The sequence below is a fragment of the Heterodontus francisci genome, chromosome 1, assembly GCF_036365525.1.
Source record: "Heterodontus francisci isolate sHetFra1 chromosome 1, sHetFra1.hap1, whole genome shotgun sequence".
Lineage (NCBI taxonomy): Eukaryota > Metazoa > Chordata > Chondrichthyes > Heterodontiformes > Heterodontidae > Heterodontus > Heterodontus francisci.
Window position 1 is genome coordinate 219039581 of NC_090371.1, and position 26004 is coordinate 219065584.

The window sequence follows — 26004 nt, forward strand, 5'->3', positions numbered from 1 at the left end:
TGAGGGGGAGGGAATGGAGGAGGAGGCGTGAGGGGGAGGGAATGGAGGAGGAGGCGTGAGGGGGAGGGAATGGAGGAGGAGGCGTGAGGGGGAGGGAATGGAGGAGGAGGCGTGAGGGGGAGGGAATGGAGGAGGAGGCGTGAGGGGGAGGGAATGGAGGAGGAGGCGTGAGGGGGAGGGAATGGAGGAGGAGGCGTGAGGGGGAGGGAATGGAGGAGGAGGCGTGAGGGGGAGGGAATGGAGGAGGAGGCGTGAGGGGGAGGGAATGGAGGAGGAGGCGTGAGGGGGGGGAATGGAGGAGGAGGCGTGAGGGGGGGGAATGGAGGAGGAGGCGTGAGGGGGGGGAATGGAGGAGGAGGCGTGGGGGGGGAATGGAGGAGGAGGCGTGGGGGGGGGAATGGAGGAGGAGGCGTGGGGGGGGAATGGAGGAGGAGGCGTGAGGTGGGGGGGAATGGAGGAGGAGGCGTGGGGGGGGAATGGAGGAGGAGGCGTGAGGTGGGGGGGAATGGAGGAGGAGGCGTGAGGTGGGGGGGAATGGAGGAGGAGGCGTGAGGTGGGGGGGAATGGAGGAGGAGGCCTGAGGTGGGGGGGAATGGAGGAGGAGGCCTGAGGTGGGGGGGAATGGGGGGGAATGGAGGAGGAGGCGTGAGGTGGGGGGGAATGGAGGAGGAGGCGGAGGTGGGGGGGAATGGAGGAGGAGGCGGAGGTGGGGGGGAATGGAGGAGGAGGCGGAGGTGGGGGGGAATGGAGGAGGAGGCGGAGGTGGGGGGGAATGGAGGAGGAGGAGGAGGAGGTGGGGCGTGGGTGAAACCGGAGGGGGAGTGTGTGGGGAAACCTGGAGGTGTAGGAGGGTGGGTGGGTGGTGGGGGTTAGCTGTTGGTGGTGTAGGCGTTCTTGGGGGGACACCACTGGGGGTGGGGGTACCTGAGGAGGAGTGGATTCTGGGGTGTGGGAATCTGGAGGACGATTGGTGGGGGGGTGTGGTAATCCGGAGTTGGAGGGGGTGACGGCATGGAGGGGGTGCCGAAGGAGATGGAGAAGCAGGTGACGGAACTGGTTTGGCAACTGAGTGGTGAGTTGTGGGGGTGGGGAAGAGGGTGATGGAGAGGTGGAAGGGGGTTAAGAGGGTGACGGAGGGTGGGTAGATGAAGAGGGTGACGGAGGGTTGGGGGTGATGGGGAGGGTGACTGAACGGTTGGGGGCAGGAGAGGGAGACGGTGAGGTGGAGAGGGAGTTGGAGAGGCGAGAGCGAGGGAGATGGCGACGGATTGGGGAGAGGGAGGAGGAGACTGTCGGGTGGGGTGGGAAAAATAGTCAAAGAGCCATTTACTTTTACCCATGCTGGTTCTCCACGGAGCTATGCAGTCAGTCCCGGCCCTGCAAGTCTATTTCTCTCAGGTGACCATCCAACTTCCTCTTGAAGTCTCCATTCCACTGCCCTTGTGGGCAGCGAGTTCCCAATCATTACCATTTGTTGTGTAAAAAACGTTCTTCCTCATATTCCCCAAGCATCTTTTGCACAAAACTTTCAATCTGTGTTCCCTAGTCCTAGAAGGGGGTGGGGTGAAAGAGAGAACAAGCCACGCACAAGCGCACACAGAGCGGTGAGAGGACAGGGGCCAGAGACAAAATGCTTGACACCATCCAGGACAAAGCATCCTGCGGATCAGTGCTTCTACCACTTAACTTAATATTCACCTCCCTTATCTCATGCACTCTAGCACTCTACTATCTGAAGGATGCATTATAATAACTCACTAAGCTTACTTTGACAACCCCTCTCTGCTTTGTGACTTCTTTCACTAGTCAACAGTAGCAATATCATGGATACACCATCTCCTCTAGGTTCCCCAATTAAAATCACACACCTTACTAGGAAACGTTGGAACAGGAGTAGAGCATTCAGCCCTTCAAATCTTTTCTGCCATTGAGTTAGATCATGACTGATCTGTACCTTAACTCAATTTACTTTTCATTGTTCTTAATTTCTCTATCATTACGCTGAAAAAATTCTTTGATCTCTGTGATGAAAAGTTCACTTGACCCAGGCAGGATATTGGACTTGGATGTATATCACCATTCCTTCATTGCTACTAGGTCAATCCTGGAATTCCCTGCCTGACTTCTTATTGACACCATTAGTTCTGGAATAACAGTGGTTCAGGAAGGTCGCCCACTATCACCTCAAGGCAATTGGAAATGAACAATAAATTTCATAGTGCTATAACCTGAGTTCAAACCACGAAATTAGAAATTTATGAAACCCTGCAAAAATTTATACAAATCTGAAGGTGTATGAGCATGCAACCAATCTACCATTCTCCTAAACTTTTTAAAAAGAAAGACTTACATTACACTTTTCATGACTACTGGCATTATCAAGCTCGACGAGGCAGTGAAGTACTTTTTGAAGTAGTCGCTCTTGTAATGTAGGAAATGTGACAGTCCAACTTGTGCAAGACAGGCTCCCACAAACAGCAATGTGATGATGACCAGATAATCTATCTTTGTGGTGTTGAGGGATAAATATTGGCCAGGACACCAGGGATAACTGCCCTGCTCTTCAAAATAGTGCCATGGGGCCTTTTACTTCCACTTGAACAGGCAGATGGAGCATCAGTTTAATGTCTCAAGTGAAAGACGGCATCTCTGCCAGAGCAGCACTCCCTCAGTACTGCACTGGGATGTGAGGTGAGATTTGTGTGTTCAAGCCCTGGAGTGGAATTTGAACCCAGAATCTGTGACTTAGTGGCAAGAGTGCTACCAACTGAGCCACGGCTGACATTAAGTAATTAATTAATCGCATCTAGGAGGATAAAATATAACATTGGCTAGAGGATACTGATATTAAAGGGTTCCGAATTTCATTAACATAAAATCTGTTCGATAATAAATAGGAGCTAAGGAAATAAAATAAAACTAAGAAAAAAAACAAGACTAATTAGCAACAGATTAATCTGAAATCAAACTATATTTAAATATACAATTACTTGGAATCTAGATTATATCTCAAATTAAATGAAAACTAATGAATAAAAATCAGAAATGCAGTTTAGTTCGTGTGCCAGGACTGTAATATGTAGGAGTTTGTGTACAGCAAGACAGTCTGGAGTGAACACGTCTGCAGTAAATGTCTGACTTGAGATTGAGTTTGAGTTAGACACTTGGACACAAGGGAGACGAAGGAATTTTTGGATAGTTTTCTGCAGAGTGGAGTCACCTCTCGGAGGAAAGCACAAGTGAAGGAAGGGGAATAATGGTTAGTCAGCAGGGTAAGGGAAACCGAGGTGTTACAGCCGCGTGATGTGACGTGGGTGGTTCCCACTGTTGAACTCCTCACCCGACCGCAGCAAGTGTATTCATATTAAGAGTTTTACCCTTTGGTGTTTTATTTTTTAAATAAACTGTGAAGGTCAGGTGAGGAGGGGTCGAAGGGTTTCCCTCTTGTCCCCTTCCTTGTTTAACCGCAACAGATTTAATTTTTTAAAGTCGATGTACTGGCCAATTCAGTAGGTGTTTGATTAGCTTTTATGATCATAGCATTAAGTAATCAGACAGTTTTCTTGGGTTTAACAAAGAGTTTAACTTTATTGTACTTAAACCGAAATAAGTAAAATAATAAACTAGGTGCCAACTTTCTCTCTTTTTCTTTCTCTCTTTTATATATATACACACACACACACAGATTCTCGTGCGCAAATAGGTGAGAGTGGAGAAGGATAGATTTAAAGATAGAATCCACAGAAAAAGACAAGTACACTGTCTGTGGAGTTTGGTGATTTGGCTGACTTCTAGCTGAATTCGGTGGTCCTGAGATGTTTAGTTTGAAGCGATAGATGACTGATTCACTGGTTCTCTTGGAGCCAGCGTTGCGGATGATTTCCTCCAACTGAGTTTCTGATTGTAGTTGGAGTATACAGAAGTGGTCAGTCAGCAGGTAGAGTTTGAGGCTTGCAAGCTGGAATGGAGCGAGAGAGGGAGAGGGACCCCCACTTGGGTCTGCACCTGTCAGAGTCCAGATGCTTCACCTTGCTGCTGCAGATAAGCACCAGCTTAAAACCGCAGATTGTGGGGGCGGCTTGTCACATGACAGTCTCCCAGTGATTCAAGCATGGTAGCAGTGCATTTCTTCTTGCTAAAAAGAGCAGGCATTCCCTTAAATTTCTTAGGTCTTGGTTCCTGCTGGGGTGAGCAGTCATTTCGTCTCCAACTCGCGCCTCACAATGTAGGATAGCGTTGCAAATTAGGTGGCCATCTTAAGCTGATCGCAAAGTCATCTTTTATTTGTTCCTTTTAAAATTTCTTTAAAAAAAAATATAAATTCAGATCTTCGGTCAGTGGATTAAAAAAAATTATCATTCAATAAAGCACATTGGCGTGACAAAACAGACAGTGACAGGTTTTCTTATAGGTTTTAAAAACAAAATCAATTGTTTATTGATCAATATGCCTTATTCTGAACTTTTCTCAACCTCATTCTCATGCATTCATGTGCACGCATACACCCACACACACAAGAAGAAACAGATAGAGAAGGGCAAGAGGTAGGTGGGTTTTAGTGGGGGAGAAGGGTTACGATAAACCTGTTGAATTCTCTTGAGACTTGAGTTCTAGATATTTGCAGGCCTGAGATGATTGTAGTTTTCTCTCCTGATTAAAGGTTCTGTTGAAGATAGTGGGTTACTTCCAGCTCTCTCTGCTGTATAATGTAGATGTCAGATTTTTTTCAGCAGGGCATGTGCTCTCTGACTTGCTGGAAAGTCAACTGTTATAAGTAGCATCACCACCTGGGTCAGAGTCTCCCCTTGCTGTCCACCCACCCCCCCCGGCCTTTTCATAACTCTTCAGAGTTTGTCCGCGACTGTTGTATCATTGCACCCCCGATGTGCGTGACAAAGTGGAGATAAGAGAAGAATGTTCTGCAGACACTAATCCTGTTCAACAGGTACAGTATATTTGCTGCCTGTGAGGATAAGGATGCAGGCTGTGAGGTGAAAAGCCAGAATGCTAATCATGGCACCATGGAGTAGGAGGCAGTCTGGGGAGTTGGTTGGGTGGGGGTGGCAGTGGTTAGGAGGAGCAGAATAGAAAAGCTGTAGTCATAATGGATTTAATGATCAGGGGGTAGATAGTGTCCTCAGCATTCATGACAGAGAATCCCAAAATATGTCTCGCATACCTGGTGCAAAGGGAAAGGATACTGCTGAGCAACTGGACAGGAACCTGGAAAGGGAGGGGGACGATCCAGTTGTCATGGTCCATGTTGGGACCGATGATATAGGGAAGAAAAGAGAGGAGATCCTGCCAGCCAAAATCAGAAGTTGGGAACCAAATTTTAATAAACAAGTCGTCATGGGTAGTAACCTCAGGATTTCAACTCGAGCTACATGCTAATTGGCATTGGGATGGGCAGATCAGGAAGGGTAATGTGTGGCTGAATGATTGATGTGGCAAGGAGGCATTCTGTTTCATGGGACACTGGCTCCAGTACAGTGATAGGAAGTAGTTGAACTGCTGGGATGGGCTCCATCTGATTTGGAGTGAGACCAGTGTTTGACTGGAGAAGATAAATAGAGCTGTGAATAGGACTTCAAACTAGTAAGAAGGAGGGGTAGGGGATGGTATGCGGGAAGAGATCTGGTGAGAATAACATAAGTCTAAAGGTAAAAGAAATAGGAGATGAGTGTAAAGGTCAGGCCAAAGTAAGGAACAAGAGTAACAAATGGTCAGGGAACAAATGCATTTATAAGACAGCAGTTTAAAAAACCATAGAACCATAGAAAAATTATTGCACAGAAGGAGGCCATTCAGCCCATCGTGTCTGTGCTGGCCATCATAAAAATAAAAAGAGCTATTAAAGTTGAATTGAACTACCTGAATTGCAATGTGCACAGCATTCAAAATGAAATGGGGGAATTGAAGGGAATCATAGCAAGGAACCAGATGCAGTAGGATTAACCATGGCTAGGTGTTGCAGGTTATAACAGAATAGGATAGGGACAAAGCCTTATGGGTCGCTGTACTAATCAGAGATGATAATGACAGAAGCGAAAGGAACAAAATAGAATCCATATGGATTGAAATAAATAAGTAAATTCTCACTAATAGGGGTATACTACAGACCATCTAATAGTGAAAAGGAGATGGAGGAAGAAATATGAAAGTAAATATGTGAAATGGTTTTAAAAAATGGAATAATCATGGGAGATTTTGACTATCCCAAATAAACTGGCACGAGGTAGTGAAAAGGCTACAGGGGTATTGGAGTTTTTAAACAGGACTTCTTTCTTGCTCAGTATGTAAAACAAGAGAGAGCACTGCTGGATCTAGTGATGGGAAATAAACTAGAAACGGATAAGAGAAATGAGCGTAGGGGAAATGTAGGCAATAACTTTGCACAATAATAATCAAGATTGAGAAGGACATGAAGCAAAGACCAAAGTAATAAATTGGACTAAAGCTTAATTTAAAGGGATGGGAAAGTAAACTAGAAAAAAATTACTGACCATAAAAAAGCAGCAGTAGGGAACATTTAGAATGGTGATTCATAGAATGTAAGATAAATCTATCCCACTAGAAAGTAAAAGCAAATTAGCCAGTAATGAATAAAGAATGAAGGGCAAAATTGAAAGAAAAGAAAAAGGCATGCACCAAGTACTTTGGCAAAGGCAAGGATGATAACGGAATATTATGAAATTAGAAAAGAAGTAAAAAAAAAAAAAAAAAATCCATTAGGAAGGCAAAGAGAAACAGAAGTTTAATTATCAAGAAATATAAAAAGATATAGTATTTGACAGACACATAAATAAAGTCAGGATAGGGCTACTCAGAGATACATGAGACATGAACAGGTAATGACAGCTAAATGGCAGAAATATTAAATAATTTCTTAGTCTCCCTGATCAATACCAAGGCCAACATTTTGGACATTGCATTAGAAAAGATTAAAAATGATAAGACATTTAAGATGGAAAGAAGGGAGACTTTGTACATGCATGAAATGTGGGCATCGCTGGAAAGGCCAGCATTTATTGTACATCCCCAGTTGTCTTGAAGGTGGTGATGAGTTGCCTTCTTGAATACAACTGAGTGGTTTGCTGGGCTATTTGAGGGCATTTAAGTCTGTAGAGTCACACTCATAACTGCACAGAAGGAGGTTATTTGTTCCATCGAGTCCATGCTGGCTCTTTGCCGAGAAATCCGGTCAGTCCCATTTCTCCGCTCTATCCCCATAGCCCTGAAAGTTTATTTCCCTGAAGTGCCCATCCAATTTTCCAATTTCCTTTTGAAATTATCGATTGCCTCTGCTTCCACCACCCTCATAGGCAGTGACTACCAGGTTATTACCACTTGCTGCATCAAAATGTTCCTCCCCACACCAACCCTGTATCTCTTGCCTAAAACCTTAAGTCTGTGTCCGCTAGTCCTTGTACCATGAGCTAATGGGAACAGCTTAGTCTACCTTGTCTAAACCTGTCAATTTTGTACACCTCTATCACATCATGGAATCACAGCACAGAAGGCTGCCATTCGGATGTTATGTCTGTGTCTGCTGGAGCAGCTCACTTAGCCCCACTCCCCTGCCTTTTCCCTGTGGCCTTGCAAATTTTTTTTCTCTTAGAATTGCCCAGTTCTCTTTTGTAAGTCACGACTGAATCTGCCTCCACCATATTCTCAGGCAGTGCATTCCAGATCCTAACCACTTACTACATAAAAGTTTTTCCTTATGTCGCTGTTGTTCCTTTTGCCAAATGACCTTTAAATCGGTGCCGTCTGGTACTTGATCCCTTCAATCTCCTTTGCTGCAAAGAGAACACCACCGGTTCCTCCAACCTAACCTTGTAGCTAAAATCTCTTATCCATGGAGAAAAAGTCTGGGACACAATTAGATAAAGAGACCACAATGAGAAAAGTGCATGGAGAAAGACAAAAAGACTGGAAAACAAATACCAAGGTAGTGAGTGTGGCACAAAGAATTCAAGAGTGGGAAAACAGAGACATAGTTACAGGAAGAGATTACAATTATGTCTACAATTGTCCAAAACTGCCATTTTTTAAGATCTCGCTAAGAGTTCTGTAATTTTATTGTCGGGTACGATAGCTTCGTGGTTGTTACTGGATTAGTAATCCAGAGGCTTCAGTTAATGATCTGGAGTCTTGATTCAAATCCAACCACAGGAGCTGGGGAATTTAAATTCAGTTAACGAAATAAAATCTGCCATAAAAAGTTTCGTAGTTACCATTACTGATACTAGCTATCAGATTGTTGTAAAAACCCATTGCGTTCACTAATGTCTTTAGGAAAGGAAATCTGCTGGCCTTACCTGGTCTGGCCTAATTTAATTTCAGACCTATAGCAGTGAGGTTGACACGTAACTGCATGCTGAAATGGCCTAGCAAGCCACCCAGGCACCAAGTATGAAAAAGACGCACCAAGCCCAATTGACCCTGTTAAGTCCTCCTCAGTATCTGCTGGGGATTTGTGCCAAAATTGGAAGAACTGTCCCACAGACTAGTAGGCAACCCAATGGCAACTTAAGCATTCACTCCATCAACCATCGACACACCATGGCAGCATTTGTACCAGAGACAAGATGCACTGCAGCAACTTGTCAAGGCTGATTCAACAGCACCTTCCAATCTTGTGACCTCTACCACCTAAAAGTACAGGGTAGCAGGCACATGGAACACCACCACTTGCAACTACCCCTCCAAGTCAGACATCATTCTGGCTTAGAACAAACGCCATTCCTTCACTGTTCCTGGGCCAAAATCCTGGAACTCCCTCCGTAACGGCACCTACACCAATTGGACTGCAGAGGTTTTATAAGGCAGCTCACCACCACCACCTCTAGGGCAATTAGGCATGGGCAATAAATGCTGCCGTTGCCAGCGATGCTCACATCCCAAGAATGAATTAAAAAAAACAAAGACCTGACATAGTCATACTTACAGAATCATACCTTTCATCTGTCATTCCAGGCTCCTCCTCCACCATCCCTGGGTATGTCCTGATCCACTGGCAGCACAGTCCCACCAGAGGTGGCAGCTTAGTGGTCTACAGTCGGGAGGGTGTGGCCCTGCACGTCAACGTTGACTGCTGACCCCATGAAGTCTCATGGCATCAGGTCAAACATAGGCAAGGAAATCTCCTGATGATTACCACCTACTGCACCCACCCCACCCCAGCTGATGAATCAGTACTCCTCCATGTTGAACATCATTTGGAAGAAGTACTGATATTAGCAAGGCACAGAATGTACTCTGGGTAGGGGACTTCCATGTCCATCACCAAGAGCGGCTCAGTAGCTGACCAAGCTGGTGGAGTCCTGAAGGACATAGCTGCTGGACTGGGCTTGCGGCAAGTGGTGCGAGGGAAAAACCTACTTAACCTCGTCTTCACCAATCCGACTGTTGCAGATAGTATTGGTAGGAGTGACCACCGCACAGTGCTTGTAGAGACAAAGTCCCACCTTCACACTGAGGACACCCTCCATCGTGTTGTGTGGCACTACCACTCTGCTAAAGGGGATAGATTCAGAACAGCTCAAAACTGGGCATCCATGAGGTACTGTAGACCATCAGCAGCAGAATTGCATTCAACCCCAATCTGCAATTTCATGGCCCGGCACATCCCTCACTCTACTATTATTATCAAGTCAGGGCACCAACCCTGGTTCAATGAAGAGTGTAGGATAACAGGCCAGGAGCAACACCAGGCGTACCTGAAAATGAGGTGCCAACTTGGTGAAGCTACAACACAGGACTATGTGCATGCTAAACAGCGGAAGTGGTATGCTACAGACAACTAGGTGATCCCACAACCAATGGATCAGTTCAAGCCTGCAGTCCTGCCACATTCAATTATGAATGGTAGTGGACAATTAAACAACTAACAAAAACAAGAAATGCTGGAATCACTCAGCAGGTCTGGCAGCATCTGTGGAAAGAGAAGCAGAGTTAACGTTTCGGGTCAGTGACCCTTCTTCGGGGTTCCGAAGCTGTTCTAGTACAGATACTGCACTGGCATCTACCGGATGATGTGGAAAACTGTCCAGCTATCTCCTGTCCATAAAAAAGCAGGACATATCCAATCTGGCCAATTACTGTCCCATCAGTCTACTCTTAATCATCAGCAGGGTGATGAGGTGTCATCGACAGTGCTATCGCCAATAACTTTCTCACTGATGCTTACTTTAGATTCTGCCAGGACCACTCAGCACCTGATCCGATTACACCCTTCGTCCAAATATTAACAAAAGAACTGAATTCCAGAGATGAAGTGAGAGTGACTGCCCTTGACATAAAGGCAGCATTTGGCCAAATGTGGCGTCAAGGTGCCTTAGTAAAACTCAAGTTGATGAGAATCGGGGAAATCTCTTCGCCATCTTTGGTCCTACCTAGCACAAAGGAAGATGTTGTGGTTGTTGGAGGCCAGTCATCTCGGCTCCAGGATATCGCCGCAGGAGTTCCTCAGGGTAGTATCCTAGGCTCAACCATCTTTAGTTGCTTCACCAATGACCTTCCCTCCATTGTAAGATTAGAAGGATGCTCGCTGATTGCACAATGTTTAATATCATTTGCAACTTCTCAGATAATGAAGTGACCCTTGCCTGCTTGAAGGAAGACCTGGACAATATTCAGGCTTGGGCTGATAAGCGGCAACTAAATTTCATGCTACACAAGTGCGAGGCACTGTTGATCAACAAGAGAGAATCTAACCACTTCCCCTTGACATTCGATGGGATGACCATTGCTCAATCCTCCACCATTGACTAGAAATTTGACCAGCCACAGAGGCTTGGGTATTTTGTGGCAAGTGACTCAAAACCTGACTCCCCAAAGCCTGTCCGCTATTTATAAGCCACAAATCAGGAGTGTGATGGAATATTCCCCACTTGCCTGGATGTGTGCAGCTCCAAAAACATTCAGGAAGCTTGACACCATCCAGGACAAAGCAGCCCACTTGATTGGTACTCCATCTATCATCTTAAACATTCACTTCCTCCCCCACTGGTGCACAGTGACAGCAGTGTCTACCATCTGCAAAATTCACTGCAGCAACTCATCAAGGCTCCTTTGACAGCACCTTCCAAACCCACACACAACCTCTACCACCTGGAAGGACAAGGGCAGCAGATGCACGAGAACAGCACCACCTGCAAGTTCCCCTCCAAGCCACACATCTTCCTGACTTTGAACGATATTGCCATTCCTTCACTGTTGCTAGGTCAAAAACTTGGAACTCCCTTCCGAACAACACTGTTGGTGTACCTACACCACATGCACTGCAGCGGCTCAAGAAGGCAACTCACCACTACCTTCTCGTAGGCAATTAGGGATGGACAATAAATGCTGGTTTTGAGAGTGACGCCCACATCCCATGAACAAATAAAAAAAAAAGAAGATACCTTCTGAGTACGGAAACTGTTTACAGTATGCCAGTTGTGCACTGCAGGTACTTTTATCAGTTGTTTGTCAGATGCAATAATTAAATATTGATTTTTGACTATAGCCTTAGGGCCTTGTACAATCAATCAGTAGCAGTAATTGATTTTGGTGCAGACTTAATTTATAGTTCAGTTTTAGTGGATAAATTCTAAAGAGGCACAATGCCTCTCAAACACTGTCAGTCATATAAAATAAGAATCATCTTGATGGTTTGAGTCAGAAATTGGGTAAAACAACCAAAGATTGTGATGACTTTATTCAAAAAGGGAGGGAGACAGAAAGCAGGAGACTACAGGCCAGTTAGCTTAACAAATGTCTTGGAGTTCTTTGAAGAAGTAACATATACTGTGGATAAAGGGGAACCGGTGGATGCATTGCACTTAGATTTCCAGAAGGCATTTGATAAGGTGCCACATGGAAGGTTATTGTTTTATTAGTTTATTTTATTAGAGATACAGCACTGAAACAGACTCTTCGGCCCACCGAGTCTGTGCCGACCATCAACCACCCATTTATACCAACCCTACACTAATTCCATATTCCTACCACATCCCCACCTGTCCCTATATTTCCCTACCACCTACCTATACTAGGGGCAATTTATAATGGCCAATTTACCTATCAACCTGCAAGTCTTTGGCATGTGGGAAGAAACCGGAGCACCCGGAGGAAACCCACGCAGACACAGGGAGAACTTGCAAACTCCACACAGGCAGGACCCAGAATTGAACCCGGGTCGCTGGAGCTGTGAGGCTGCGGTGCTAACCACTGCGCCACTAAAGCTCATGGTGTAGGGGGTAACATATTGGCATGGATAGAAGATTGGCTAGGTAACAGGAAACAGTAGGCATCAATGGGTCATTTTCTGGTTGGCAGGATGTAACAAGTGGTGTGCTGTAGGGATCAGTCCTAGGGCCTCAACTTTTTACAATTTATATAAATGACTTGGGTGAAGGGACTGAAGGTATAGTTGCTAAATTTGCTGATAAAACAAAGCTAAGAAGGTAAGTTGTGAAGAGGACATGAGGCTACAAAGGGATATCGATAGGTTAAGTGAGCAAAGATCGGGCGAATGGAGTATAAAGAGTGAAATGTGAAATTGTCCATTTTGGCAGGAAGAATTAAAAAAAAGTATATTATCTAAATGGTGAGAGATTGCAGAGCTCTGAGATGCAGAAGGATTTGGGTTTCCTAGTGCATGAATCACAAAAGGTTAGTATGTAGGTTCAGCAAGTAATTAGAAAAGCTAATAGAATGTTATAATTTATTGCGAGGGGAATTGAATGCAAAAGTAGGGAGGTTATGCTTCGCTATACAGGGCATTGGTGAGATCACTTCTATAGTACTGTGTACAGTATTAGTCTCCTTATTTAAGGATGGATGTAAATGCTTTGGAAGCAGTTCAGAGAAGGTTTACTAGACTAATGCCTGGAATGGGCAGGTTGTCTTGAGTTAAGGTTGGACAGGCTAGGCTTGTATCTGCTGGAGTTTAGAAGAGTAAGAGGCAACTTGCTTGAAACATATAAGATCCTGGGGGGTTTTGACAGTGTGAATGTGGAAAGGATGTTTCCTTTGTGGGAGAATCTAGAGCTAGGGACCACTTTTTAAAAACAAAGGGTCACCCATTTAAGACAGATGAGGAGAATGTTTTTTTTCTCAGGGTTGTGAGTCTTTGGAACTCTCTTCCTCAAAAGCTGTTAGAAGCAGAGCCTTTAAATATTTTTAAGGCAGAGGTAGTTAGATTTTTGATAAGCAAGGGGGTGGAAGGTTATCGGGGGTAGACGGGAATGCAGAGTTGGGGTTACAATTAGATCAGCCATGATTGTATTGAAAGGCCGAGCAGGCTCGAGGGGCCAAGTGGCCTACTCCTCCTAATTTGTATGTTCGTATGACTATAGTTATAAGGTATTTATACAGTTTTATTGCAATATATTACTGTGCATTGTAATGGCTCTGGAGTCACCAAAACGCTTTTACAGAACTGTGCAGAACATGAATACATAGAATTGTTCAACAGAAAATGTAGGTGGTGGTAATCGAGGCAGATGATGAATTTTCCCTGCTCCATCACAGCCATTAGTTTGAAAAAAAACACGTTTTCGGGAATGCATTTTTATTTGCTTCATCTGGCAATTCATGTAAAATTGGCCTATCGTGTTGAAGTTCAAATTTTTAAACTAAATTGTTGAAATCCATACATCTGATTCTTTAACTTGGGGAAATTCTGTTGTACTTGCTTAAACTGAGTAATATCTAATTACACACAATTTTTAATGTTTCTGATCCCTCCGTTGTGCAACGCACAGTAGTTGCTCTTGTTTGACTGAGAGAAGTATTCAGGTCTCCAGAAAGACTGTGGAGCTGAATTAGCCAGGAAAATGTGTGTACTGGAAGCAAGTATATAGCTTAACAGTTGATGCTAGGTTCTCTGGTGGGCTTTGCGTTTCTGTAAGGAGAAGAAAAAAAGATGATGTGACTATTGATAATTCAGTTTCTTGCAAGGAAATGAAAGTGATATTTTCAGTTTGTTTGATGCAAAGGAAAGCCATGTTCTTTCTGCTCAAAAGTTTTACCTGCCAAGTATGGAATTGAATCTATTAGAGGGTGGGGAGTAACAAGTCTTGCTCATTCTTGGTGCACTGAGCAGATGGAAAAACACTCTATGTTTACGATTCATTTTAGGATGCTAAGAACAGCTGAAATATTGTAGAAGCAGTATACAGATACTTAAGCATTTAATGTGGCAATGTTTCTTCATTCACCGAGCTTCACTCTGTGATTATGGTTATCACTAATGACACTGAACACTTTGAGATAATAGCAGTGGGAAGCTATCGGAATTTTCCATTTATCAAGTTCACAAAGTAAGTCACCTTGTGTCCACAGACATTTTCTCACCTCGTATTTGGCTCTGTTGTACAGCAAATGATAGAGATTGATGGTCATGAATTGTAAATAACTGCATTATTGTATTATATAACTACCAGGATGGTAGAAGGCGAATTAGGTTTATTTCTGTCTTGCAAGTCTGATGTTCCTATGTAAGGTAACTTAGCAAAAATGCAGTTTAAAAAAAAATGTTCACTGATGTGGACTATGATGGCAAGGCCACATTTATTGCCCATCTCCTGGTTGCTCTGAAAAGTTGCTAGTGTGCGTTATTTAAAAAAAATACTTTAAAGCTTTCCATATTTGAGATGAAATTGCATTGTGGCATCTGAATGCTTGATCCATTTTTATGAAATTCATTTGTTTTAATGGCAGTATATGCTGATATTACCATTGACATATAGAGTCATAGAATCTGAGAGCACAGAGGAGGACATTTGAAAGAAAAAAAATTCTTCATTCTGGGGATGTTTGCATCATGAGCAATACCAGATTTTACTACCTACCCATAGTAACCCTTGAGAAAGTGGTGGTGAGCTGTGCTCTTGAACCTCTGTAATCCGTGTGGTGAAGCTATGCCCAACGTGCCTTAGGAAGGTCCAGTATTTTGACTCAGTGATGATGAAGAAACAGCGCTCGATGTGGAAATCAGGATACTGTGATTTGGAGGGGAATTTGGAAGTCATGGTGTTCTTGTGTGCCTGTTGCCTATCTCCTGGGTGGCAAAGGACATGGGTTTGGGAGGTGCTGTTGAAGAAACTTTAGTGAGTTTGAACAATGCATCCTGTATGTAATATACACTGCAGCCGCAGTGGTGAGCGAGTGGATGTTTAAGGTATTGGATGTGGTGCCAATCAAGTGGACTGCTTTTGTTCTGGCTGGTAAGCTTCTTGAGTGTTGTACCAATCTAGGCAAGTGGAGGCTGTTCCATCATGTGGTGACTATGCTTTGGGTTTCAGGAGCAGAAGACCCAGCTGGTCCAGTTAAGCTTCTGATCAATGGTGACCCCCAAGATGTTGATCGCAGTGGATTCATTGCTGGTAATGCTATTGAATGTCAAAAGAAGGTGGTTAGACTCTTTTTGCTGGAGATGGTTATTGCCCGTCACTTGTGTGGTGTGAATGATACTTGAAAGTTATCAGCCTTAGCCTGGATGTTGTCCAGGTCTTGGTTCATGTGGGCTCAGACATGCTTCAGTGTCTGAGGGGTTTCATTCCCACTTCTGACCATATGATGGAGGGAAGGTCATTGATGTAGCATCTGAAGATGGTCGAACCTAGAATGCTGCCCTGAAATAATGGGGCTAAGTTGATTGGCCTTCCAACGGCCATAATCATCCCTCTTTGTGCAAGGTATGACTTCAGCCAGTGGAAAGTTTTCCCTCTGATCCCATTGACTTCAGTTTACAAAGGCTTGTTGGTGCCATGCTCAATTGAAGGCTGCATTGATGTTCAGGGCAGTCGCGCTCTCCTCCCCTGTGGATTTCAGCTTTGTTCTATATTTGTACCAAGACTGAACTGAGTTCTGAAGTCAAGTAGCCCTGAAGGAACCACTCTGAGCATCATCTCGTGAGTATGTGCCAGTTGATAGCACTGTTACATACAATCGTACGAATATACGAATTAGGAGCAGGAGGAGTAGGCCTTTCGGCCCCTCAAGTCTGCTCCACCATTTGATAGAATCACAGAATTGTTATAGCACTGCAAGTATATCTGCACCACATGGACTGCAGTGGTTCTAGAACGTGGCTCACCACCACCTTCTCGAGCTATTAGAGCCAGACAATAAATTTTTGCCATTTAGTCTGTTGAGTCTGCATTGGTTCTCCAAAGGAGCAAATTACCTTGTGCCCACACCAGCCTTCTCCCCGTAGCCCTGCACATTCCTCCTTTTCAGATAACAATCCAATTCCCTCTTGAATGCCTTGATTGAACCTGCCTCCTCCACACTCCCAGGCAGTGAATTCTAGATCCTAACCACTCGCTGCATGAAAACGTTTTTCCTCATGTCACCATTACTTCTTTTGCCAATTACCTCAAATCTTTGAGAAACTAGCTTTTCACTGGAGGAGAAGAAAGTGACGTTGCCCAAGTGAGTGTGTTTCAAAGAAAAATTCCTGGCTGTTCTGAATGTGACCTCAACTCCACTTTCCTGTCTGCCCTTCATAGCAATTGACTCCCTTGTCTGTCAAGAATCTATTTAACTCAGCCTTGAATATTTTCAATGACCCAACCTCTACTGCTTTCTGAGGAAGCGAATTCTACAGACTAACAACCCTCAGAGAAAAGATTTCTCCTCATCTGCCTTAAACATGAGACCCCATATTTTTAATCTGTGTCCCCTAGTTTAGTCTTGCCCATAAGTGGAAACATCCTTCCAGCTTCCACCCTGTCGAGTCCTCTCAGGATCTTTTATGTTTCAGTAACATCACCTCTCATTCTTCTAAACTTCAATGGGTGTAGGCCCAACCTGTTAACCCTCTCCTCATAAGATAACCCCTTCATCCTGACTTGGAGCTATATTGCCATTGCTTCACTGTGGCTAGGTCAAAATCCTGGAACTCCCTAGCAGCACTGCAGGTAAACTTGCACCATGTGGACTGCAGTGGTTCTAGAAGGCAGTTCACCACCACCTTCTCAAGGGCCATTAGAGCCAAGCAACAAATTTTGGCCTTGCCAGTGATGCTCCCATCTCATGAATGAAGATACGGGGAAAATATGATCTGCTTCCTTTCAGTCTGTTGAACAACTTGTTGCCACTATCTGTTTTCTGTTTCTTAGCTAATTTTGTGCCGGATCTGCCATTGTCCCTTTAATGACATGACATCAGTTTTACAAAAAGTCTATGATGTAGCAGTTCATCAAACACCTTTTAAAAGTCCATATGCGCAACATTAACTGCGCTACCATTATCAACCTTCTCTGTTATTTCATCATAGAACTCAATCTAGTTGTGGTTTATTAATCCATGGTCTTCCAAGTGATAATTTTGCCCTAGATTATGGTCTTTCGAAGTTTCCCCACCAGTGACTTTGTTTAGCTGCCTATTATTTACCCTTTTCCTTTTTTGAACTGGACTGTAACATTTACATTCCTCCAGTTCTCTTGTACCACTCCCATACCCAAGCAAGATTGGAAGATTGTGTCCAGAGCTTCCGCTACATGTATAAATTTAGCTTATGAACATTTATATAAATAGCCTCTTTCTCGCTCTTTCGCACACACGCACGCACGCCTTGACAAAGAGTTATATAAGAAGGTTTAATGTGGGCTAAATTGTTCAATATGTTCCATCCTGCTGAATATTATTGCTATGTGTTTGATCTTTGACTTTTAATAGTTCAGGGTTCTGCTCAAGTGTTGAATTTTAAAATGAAGTGAATTTGCACAGGTTTAAAAATAACGGTGCAGGCATTAAAATTATAATTTTGTCAAACGGGCCTGTTTGTGGAATATCCCAATCAATGCAATGAGAATTAATTGTCTTATCCTCGGCCTATTAACAAGGATGACCACTGTTTATCAGAACAGGTTTGTTTAAAAACCCACACCCCAAGGAGTGAGATGTTGCTGTTTTATCTTGAAAGGACTGATGACAAAGTGATCAGCATTCTGTACCTGGGAGAGTAAAATTAACCTTTAAGATGTCATGCTGAGTCTTTTGCTCAAGTAGACACTACAAATGTACATTCTGGTCTTTTCAACTGTACAGTCTCCAGGTCTTTTAGACAGAGGCGACATGAAGATAGATTGCTTATATAGTATTGAAACTCTTTTATAGCAGTAGGAAATCCAACTTCATATTTAAAAGCTTGATTTTTATTTATTCTGCAAATGAAATTCTTTACAGTGCTAAACTGGAGCTGAATTATCTGATTTTTTTTTAAATTATTGGTTTGCATTATATTTGCTACTAAAAAGGGAATAATTTACTACTTCAAAGTGAGTACTGTATTGATTATGCCTGTTCAGTTTACGTTGTATTTTATCACAAAGCCAAATAGTACAGAAAAGTCCAGATTTTGCTGTGATGTGTATGCTTGTGTTTGTTTTAGTTTGATTAATTTACATTTTGTTTCACACAGTGATTCAGATTCTACATCATCATCATCTTCTGCACTATCAGTGATTGTAATGTCAGAGGGTGAAGATGATGACCAGGAGCCCGGAGAAAAGAGAAAACCCCAACCAACAAAAACAAAAGATGAACTGTTGTTGGAGGTCAGTATAAATTTCATGTTTCATTGAGCTTTCCCAATCAGTGGTGATTTCACATTGCTCCCTAATATTTTGTTGGTTTAGATTTGAAAGGATTTGTGACAGTGGGAATTGAGTGTGTTGAAATAGTTGATTGCTTTGAGCATTTACCTTGTGTATGGTGAGCTATCTTTGGCCTGTGTTCTTGGGCAGCATTCTATATATCTTTTGTCAAACTTATACATGTCTTACTGCTGTTATGAGTATCATGTTAATCCAGTACTAAAGGTATAAAATGTTCGTCATCAATATTCTCACTGTTTAGGAAGACAGGCCATAACAAATGTCACTGTACAATGTAACCTTGTGTTGACAGCTGCCTTAATATTTCCTCTGTGGAAGAATCTTTCTTCCTATGACCATTCCACCAGAGATTACACTTTACTTGCACAATCCCCATCCTTCTACCCAACAGTCAAGTAAATTAGGCATTAAATTAATACACCAGTGCTTTACATGCTTTAGTTAACTTGCATTATTTGTAATGACCGCTGCCGGATCTGAGATTCTGAATCAAGTGATCCTTTTAGGTTCCCATGCAGTAATTTGCCAGGGTCCAAAATATGATTGAAGGGAGTTTGGGTGGGGAGGGTTACTTGGTATTTGGGGTTGGTGTCGAAGTGGGAAAACAATGAGTGACAATTGTACTTTGATTTTCGTTTGAAAAGCCTCATAAACATGATTTAGAGATGTTCTCGTAACAATAAATGATGCAACATCAATGGTGTGTCTGACAGTTGTTGTTCTATTGCAAAACTGTCGTCTTTGAATACACATCATTGTTCGTTGGTCTGATTAGAATGTTAACCATTCATTGAAAATTTTAACTTGTGGCATGATGAACTCTCATCTGTGGTATGTGATTAATACATTTATTGATGTTGATGTTTCCATTTATATCATTCTTATGACCTGCTTAATTGTGTGTCTTCAGCCTCAACATTCTATAAATAAAGGAGGTACTGTACTTTGAGTTCTTAATTCTGCTGATAGTACATTCATAATGGGTGCAAAGTTTTCAAATGCTTTCTACAAACAGCTTAAAAGAGAGGTCTGGACGGAAGTATCTTCAACATAGTGTTATCCTCCCACACGGATGGCTTTCATGGGAAAAAGTTAAGAACAAAAGTCTGTGTTGTAGGAGATATTTAAAATGTTCATATATTTTCCCTGTTTCAGAGGGATTTTTAAGAAGCTTTAATACCTGCTGGTTAAACCACAATACCTGGTCTCTGCTGAACCAGAAACATGCTGATGTCAGGCTGAGTAGCCCACAAATGATTCTGAGTCTGTGGAATGATGAAACTTTGAGGTAGAAGTATAGCAATATGATAGACTGCTGGGGTGGTTGCATTCAAATGACTCTCTGGATTCATCTATTTTTTAAGGCATTTAGTCCATGCGCTGTAACACTTAAATCCTTAAATATTGAAGTAAAGTTTCTAAAATGCAAGGAGTAGCTTTGTTACTGCAGTATTAAACCTAAACTAGAAAACTAAAATGACTGATGACAATTCTTTACAAATAAGCTTAATTTCACTCCAGTTTTGCATGTACTAAGATCCCTTTTCACCACCTATTCAGAGATAGTTATCAACAGATATTTTTTGGTTTATTAGAATGAGAACCAGCCGTTGTTTCGAAGCATTGTTGCGTAAGTGTCTTATAGACTGGAAGTGTGCATATACAAGAGATTTTTTGAAAATATTCCAAATTAAAGTTTTTAACCATTTTTTTAAGAAAATACCTTAAGTGCAGAAGTGGGGCATTTGGACCCTTGAGCCGTTGTTGGATCATGGCTGGTCTTTACTGCAGCTTCATTTATCTGACTTTGTTCTGTGTGCCTTTATACCCTTACCAAGCAAAAATGTTACCAATATCAGCTCGCAACTTTTCAATTGACCAAGTATCAACAGCCTTTTGGGGGTGAGTGTTCCAAATTTCCACTACTTTGTGGGGGAACAATGCTTCCTGATTTCGCTCCTAATTGTCATAATTCTAATTTTAAAATCATGTCTTGTTGATCTGGATTCCCCTCCAAAGGAAATAATTTCCCTGTATCTACTGTATTGAATCAAATTATCATTTCAAACACCTTGATTAGATCACAGTCAACCTTCTAAACTCAAGGGAATATAAACCAAGTTTATGCAACTTATCCTCACGAGTGAGCTCTTTTATGGTCTGGTATATTTCTGGTGAATCTGTGCTGCAGGCTCTTCAAGGTCGATATACTTTTCCTGAGATGCAGTATCCAGAGCAGAAGCAGAACCCCAGACGGAATCTGACCAATTCTAGCCTCCTTGAAAAATCAGCTTAAAGTAAAATGTCTTGGCTTAAATAAATAATGGTTGACAATAGCAGGGGGCTGGTGATAGTGGTTGGACTTTGTTTGATGGGCGCAAAATGGGCAAAAAGATAAAGTTTTGTAGGATATGTTCTGCGTATTGAGGTCGCCTGTAATTAGTGTGATGCCATATTGGTTCCAACAATATTTCTGTCCCTATTGGCCACCTTAAACAGGCTTTTGGCCTTTCCTATGCTAATATTGGTTAATTCATGCTTATCAACTCTTTTCAAATTTGGTCAGAAACTGATCAGGGTGTTTGCGGTTTTTTCAGCTCATTCTATGGCGTGGTTAATTGTCCTTAGAGACTGCTGGAGGCCAACAATGTATTTTCTTCTTAACTTACCTTAACATGGAACCAGGAGGAGCAGGAGTGCTTCTTCTGGCTGCATAGCACGACCCCAGACTCCTCTGCTGGTTGGGCTTGCTGCCCTACCATTAATTTCAACCCATTGTTGGACCTACTTGAGTGCCACTACCAGTGCCTTAGCTGGTCCAAATTAATCCAGAGGAAAGGGGTGAGCTGTTTCAAGAGACCCGACAGGTGCCTGAAGCTAGTCATAATTCTGACACCCAAAGCCCAATTTTAATTGAGCTTCAGGCCTTCAGCTTCTGATGCATGTTGCAAGTGTGCCAGCCATATGCTATCTGAAAACTGACTTGAGTAAATTTCTCACCCACTCTGTTTCATCAATGGCAGGTCCTTCACTGTTCCACACTTTGCACACAATATGTACTAAATTTAAAGTACAGTGATGAATTATGGGTTTTATAGAGAGTCATACAGCACTGAAACAGGCCCTTCAGCCCACCGAGTATGTGCCAACCATCAACCACCTATTTATACTTTTTTTTTTCTTTCTTTTGGGCCTCCTTATCTCGAGAGACAATGGATACGCGCCTGGAGGTGGTCAGTGGTTTGTGAAGCAGCGCCTGGAGTGGCTATAAAGGCCAATTCTGGAGTGACAGGCTCTTCCACAGGTGCTGCAGAGAAATTTGTTTGTCGGGGCTGTTGCACAGTTGGCTCTCCCCTTGCGCCTCTGTCTTTTTTCCTGCCAACTACTAAGTCTCTTCGACTCGCCACAATTTAGCCCTGTCTTTATGGCTGCCCGCCAGCTCTGGCGAATGCTGGCAACTGACTCCCACGACTTGTGATCAATGTCACACGATTTCATGTCGCGTTTGCAGACGTCTTTATAGCGGAGACATGGACGGCCGGTGGGTCTGATACCAGTGGCGAGCTCGCTGGACAATGTGTCTTTGGGGATCCTGCCATCTTCCATGCGGCTCACATGGCCAAGCCATCTCAAGCGCCGCTGACTCAGTAGTGTGTATAAGCTGGGGGTGTTGGCCGCTTCAAGGACTTCTGTGTTGGAGATATAGTCCTGCCACCTGATGCCAAGTATTCTCCGAAGGCAGCGAAGATGGAATGAATTGAGACGTCGCTCTTGGCTGGCATACGTTGTCCAGGCCTCGCTGCCATAGAGCAAGGTACTGAGGACACAGGCCTGATACACTCGGACTTTTGTGTTCCGTGTCAGTGCGCCATTTTCCCACACAGATGGCAAAATCCTAGAAATTTGCAGCCTTAACTAGGGGCGACTGTTGTGATCAATTGTGCACAGTTTCAGTGAGGGTATTGGCAGAATGGCACAGAAGGCTCAAAATATGGTGCGGCATAAATAGTGACGTATCTGACACCATTTATACTAATCCTACATTAATCCCATATTCCCTATTACATCCCCACCGTCCCTCAATTCTCCTACCACCTACCTACACGAGAGGCAATTTACAATGGCCAATTTACCTATCGACCTGCAAGTCTTTGGCTGTGGGAGGAAACCGGAGCACCTGGCGGAAGCCCACACAGTCACAGGGAGAACTTGCAAACTCGGCACAGGCAGTACCCAGAACAGAACCTGGGTCACTGGAGCTGTGAGGCTGCGGTGCTAACCACTGCTGCCCTATCTGGGAATTAGAAATCGAGAGCAATGGTTTTATTTTGCTTTTATCAATTATTTTGGGAATTTAAATATATTCACCTGTGCCATTTTCAATCTATGTGGTTACAATGAAAAAGATGGCAAAATCCTAGAAATTTGCAGCCTTAACTAGGGGCGACTGTTGTGATCAATTGTGCACAGTTTCAGTGAGGGTTTTGGCAGAATGGCACAGAAGGCTCAAAATATGGTGCGGCATAAATAGTGATGTATCTGACACCATGCAATGTATTTGTATATTATGCAAATGATGTAGTCATGTAAATTAACACTTCCTTGAACTTGTCCATTTTCTCGGCTAGTGCCACCTGAATATATGACAGAAAATGGCAACGAGAATAATATAATTGTCCGTAAGCTACAACACTGGCATCTACCCTGCAATGTGGAAAATTGCCCAGGTATGTCCTGTACACAAAAAGCAGGACAAGTCCATCCCGGCCAACTACTGCACCATCAGCCTACTCTCAATCATCAGTAAAGTGATGGAAGGTGTCATCAACAGTGCCATCAAGCGGCACTTGGTTAGCAATAACCTGCTCAATGACGCTCAGTTTGGGTTCCTCCAGGGCCACTCAGCTTCTGACCACATTACAGCCTTAGTTCAAACATGGACAAAAGAGCTGAACTCACGAGGTGAGGTGAGAGTGACTGCCCTTGACATCAAGGCAGCATTTGACTGAGTATGGCATCAAGGAGCCCTAGCAAAACTGAGGTCAATGGGAATCAGGGGGAAAACCCTCCGCTGGCTGGAGTCATACCTAGCGCAACGGAAGATGGTTGTGGTTGTTGGAAGTCAATCATCTGAGCTCCGGGACATCACTGCAGGAGTTCCTCAGGGTAGTGTCCTAGGCCCAACCATCTTCAGCTGCTTCATCAATGACCTTCCTTCAATCATAAGGTCAGAAGTGGTGATGTTCGCTGACGATTGCACAATGTTCAGCACCATTTGTGACTCCTCAGATACTGAAGCAGTCCGTGCAGCAATGCAGCAAGACCTGGACAATATCCAGGCTTGGGCTGATAAGTGGCAAGTAACATTCGTGCCACACAAGTGCCAGGCAATGACCATCTCCAACAAGAGAGAATCTAACCATCTTCCCATGGCATTCAACGGCATTACCATCACTGAATCCCCCACTATCAACATCCTAGGGGCTACCATTCACCAGAAACTGAACCGGAGTAGCCATATAAATACCGTGGCTACAAGAGTAGGTCAGAGGCTAGGAATCCTGAGGCGAGTAACTCCTCTCCTGACTCCCCAAAGCTTGTCCACCATCTACAAGGCACAAGTCAGGAGTGTGATGGAATACTCTCCACTTGCCTGGATGGGTGCAGCTCCAACAACACTCAAGAAGCTCGACACCATCCAGGACAAAGCAGCCCGCTTGATTGGCACCCCATCTACAAACATTCACTCCCTCCACCACCGATGCACAGTGGCAGCAGTGTGTACCATCTACAAGATGTACTGCAGCAATGCACCAAGGCTCATTAGACAGCACCTTCCTAACCCGTGACCTCTACCAACTAGAAGGACAAGGGCAGCACATACATGGGAACATCACCACCTGCAAGTTCCCCTCCAAGTCACACACCATCCTGACTTGGAACTATATCGCCGTTCCTTCACTGTTGCTGGGTCAAAATCCTGGAACTCCCTTCCTAACAGCACTGTGGGTGTACCTACCCCAAATGGACTGCAGTGGTTCAAGAAGGCATCTCACCACCACCTTCTCAAGGGCAATTAGGGATGGGAAATAAATGCTGGCCTGCCAGCAACGCCAACATTCCATGAATGAATTAAAAAAAAATAGTATGTAGAACATTTTAGTCTACTTATTCTGGTTCAGACACGAGAATTACAGGAATAATGAAATACACTCAACACAGAGTCAGATATCAAACTTTATTGAGTTGCTCCAGATATCCAGAAATCATGCAATACAATGCTCTCCCCGACTATTGTTATGGCAGTGCTTCTATGTTTTTAAAGTCTTTTTTTGAGGTTTCATGTATTTTAGAATTATGGACATTGTTTTATTTGGGAAAAATGAAAAAGAGTCCATGGATGCTTTTCTTCACTAGGGTAATTGAAAGGACACTGAGAGGTCTTATTTGAAAACATTTGCTGGAAGTCACCTGTCTTCAGATAAATACCCAACAGGGTTTTTTTGACCTGGGGAAGATGTTTACAGAGAAGTGACAGGTCAAGATTTATCGGGGTCAGGAGGCTTGACTCTTGATAAATTGTTTCTGGTTTTGTTTCGGACAGTATGTTGGGGTGTGAATGTTTTGAAGGCAGTTGGAGAAAACCAGCCAAGTGAGCAGTCACCATCAGCACCCTCTTCCGTCTCTTTGAGAAGCATTTAGAAGCGAGTATGAGAAATAGAGAAATTGATGCTACATTCCTCCTGGAAGGCCGGCCAGAAAACCTTGTTGCCACATTTCTCCTGGAAAGCCTGCCAAACTGATCTTCAATGTCACCTGAAAAGAACTGTTCCAGGAAGATCCCAGCGACAACTGTCTACGCATATTTGGGATGGCAGAATAAAAGGACGACTGACATCTTTCCACATCTTCACTTTTTTCTTCTTCAAGAATTAGCAAGTATTTGGCCAAAGTATTTTTTTGTCTTTTTTTTTTGTAACCGAACTCTATAGAAAAATTCTCTATTTTTCGGTTAACCGGTGTGTGTGTGTGTGTCTGAGGGGCTAAGGAAAAAAGGGAATGTTCAGGTACCAATCTGTGTGTTTATGCTTTTATGTTTATTACTGGTTAAGTCTTGTTTTATAATAAGCTGATAATTTTGTTGTTTATTATAGAAACCAGGTTGCTGTAATTTATTCTGGCATAAAGAGTAGAGTCTATGATTGACTGTATCGGTAACTGGGTAGACCTTTAAATATATGTTGTGACCTGTGGAGAAGTGAAACTAGAAAAACAGTGCACTCCTCCTGCCTCGGTGGTAACACCATGGACTACTTAACGCGTAAAACTATTTATTCCTGAAATATGAAGCAAGTGAAATACGTAATATGTCCAATCACGCGTG

At 43.4% G+C, this 26004-nt stretch overlaps 1 protein-coding gene across 1 annotated transcript in view; it reads left to right on the plus strand.

Annotated features, from left to right (window-relative positions):
- naf1 (nuclear assembly factor 1 homolog (S. cerevisiae)) overlaps positions 1-26004 on the plus strand; it is a 350613-nt gene that overhangs the window by 53854 nt on the left and 270755 nt on the right. The window contains exon 3 of the mRNA XM_068021523.1: positions 18425-18560. Within this exon, the coding sequence (XP_067877624.1) occupies positions 18425-18560 (136 nt within the window). The remainder of the gene's footprint in view (positions 1-18424; positions 18561-26004) is intronic.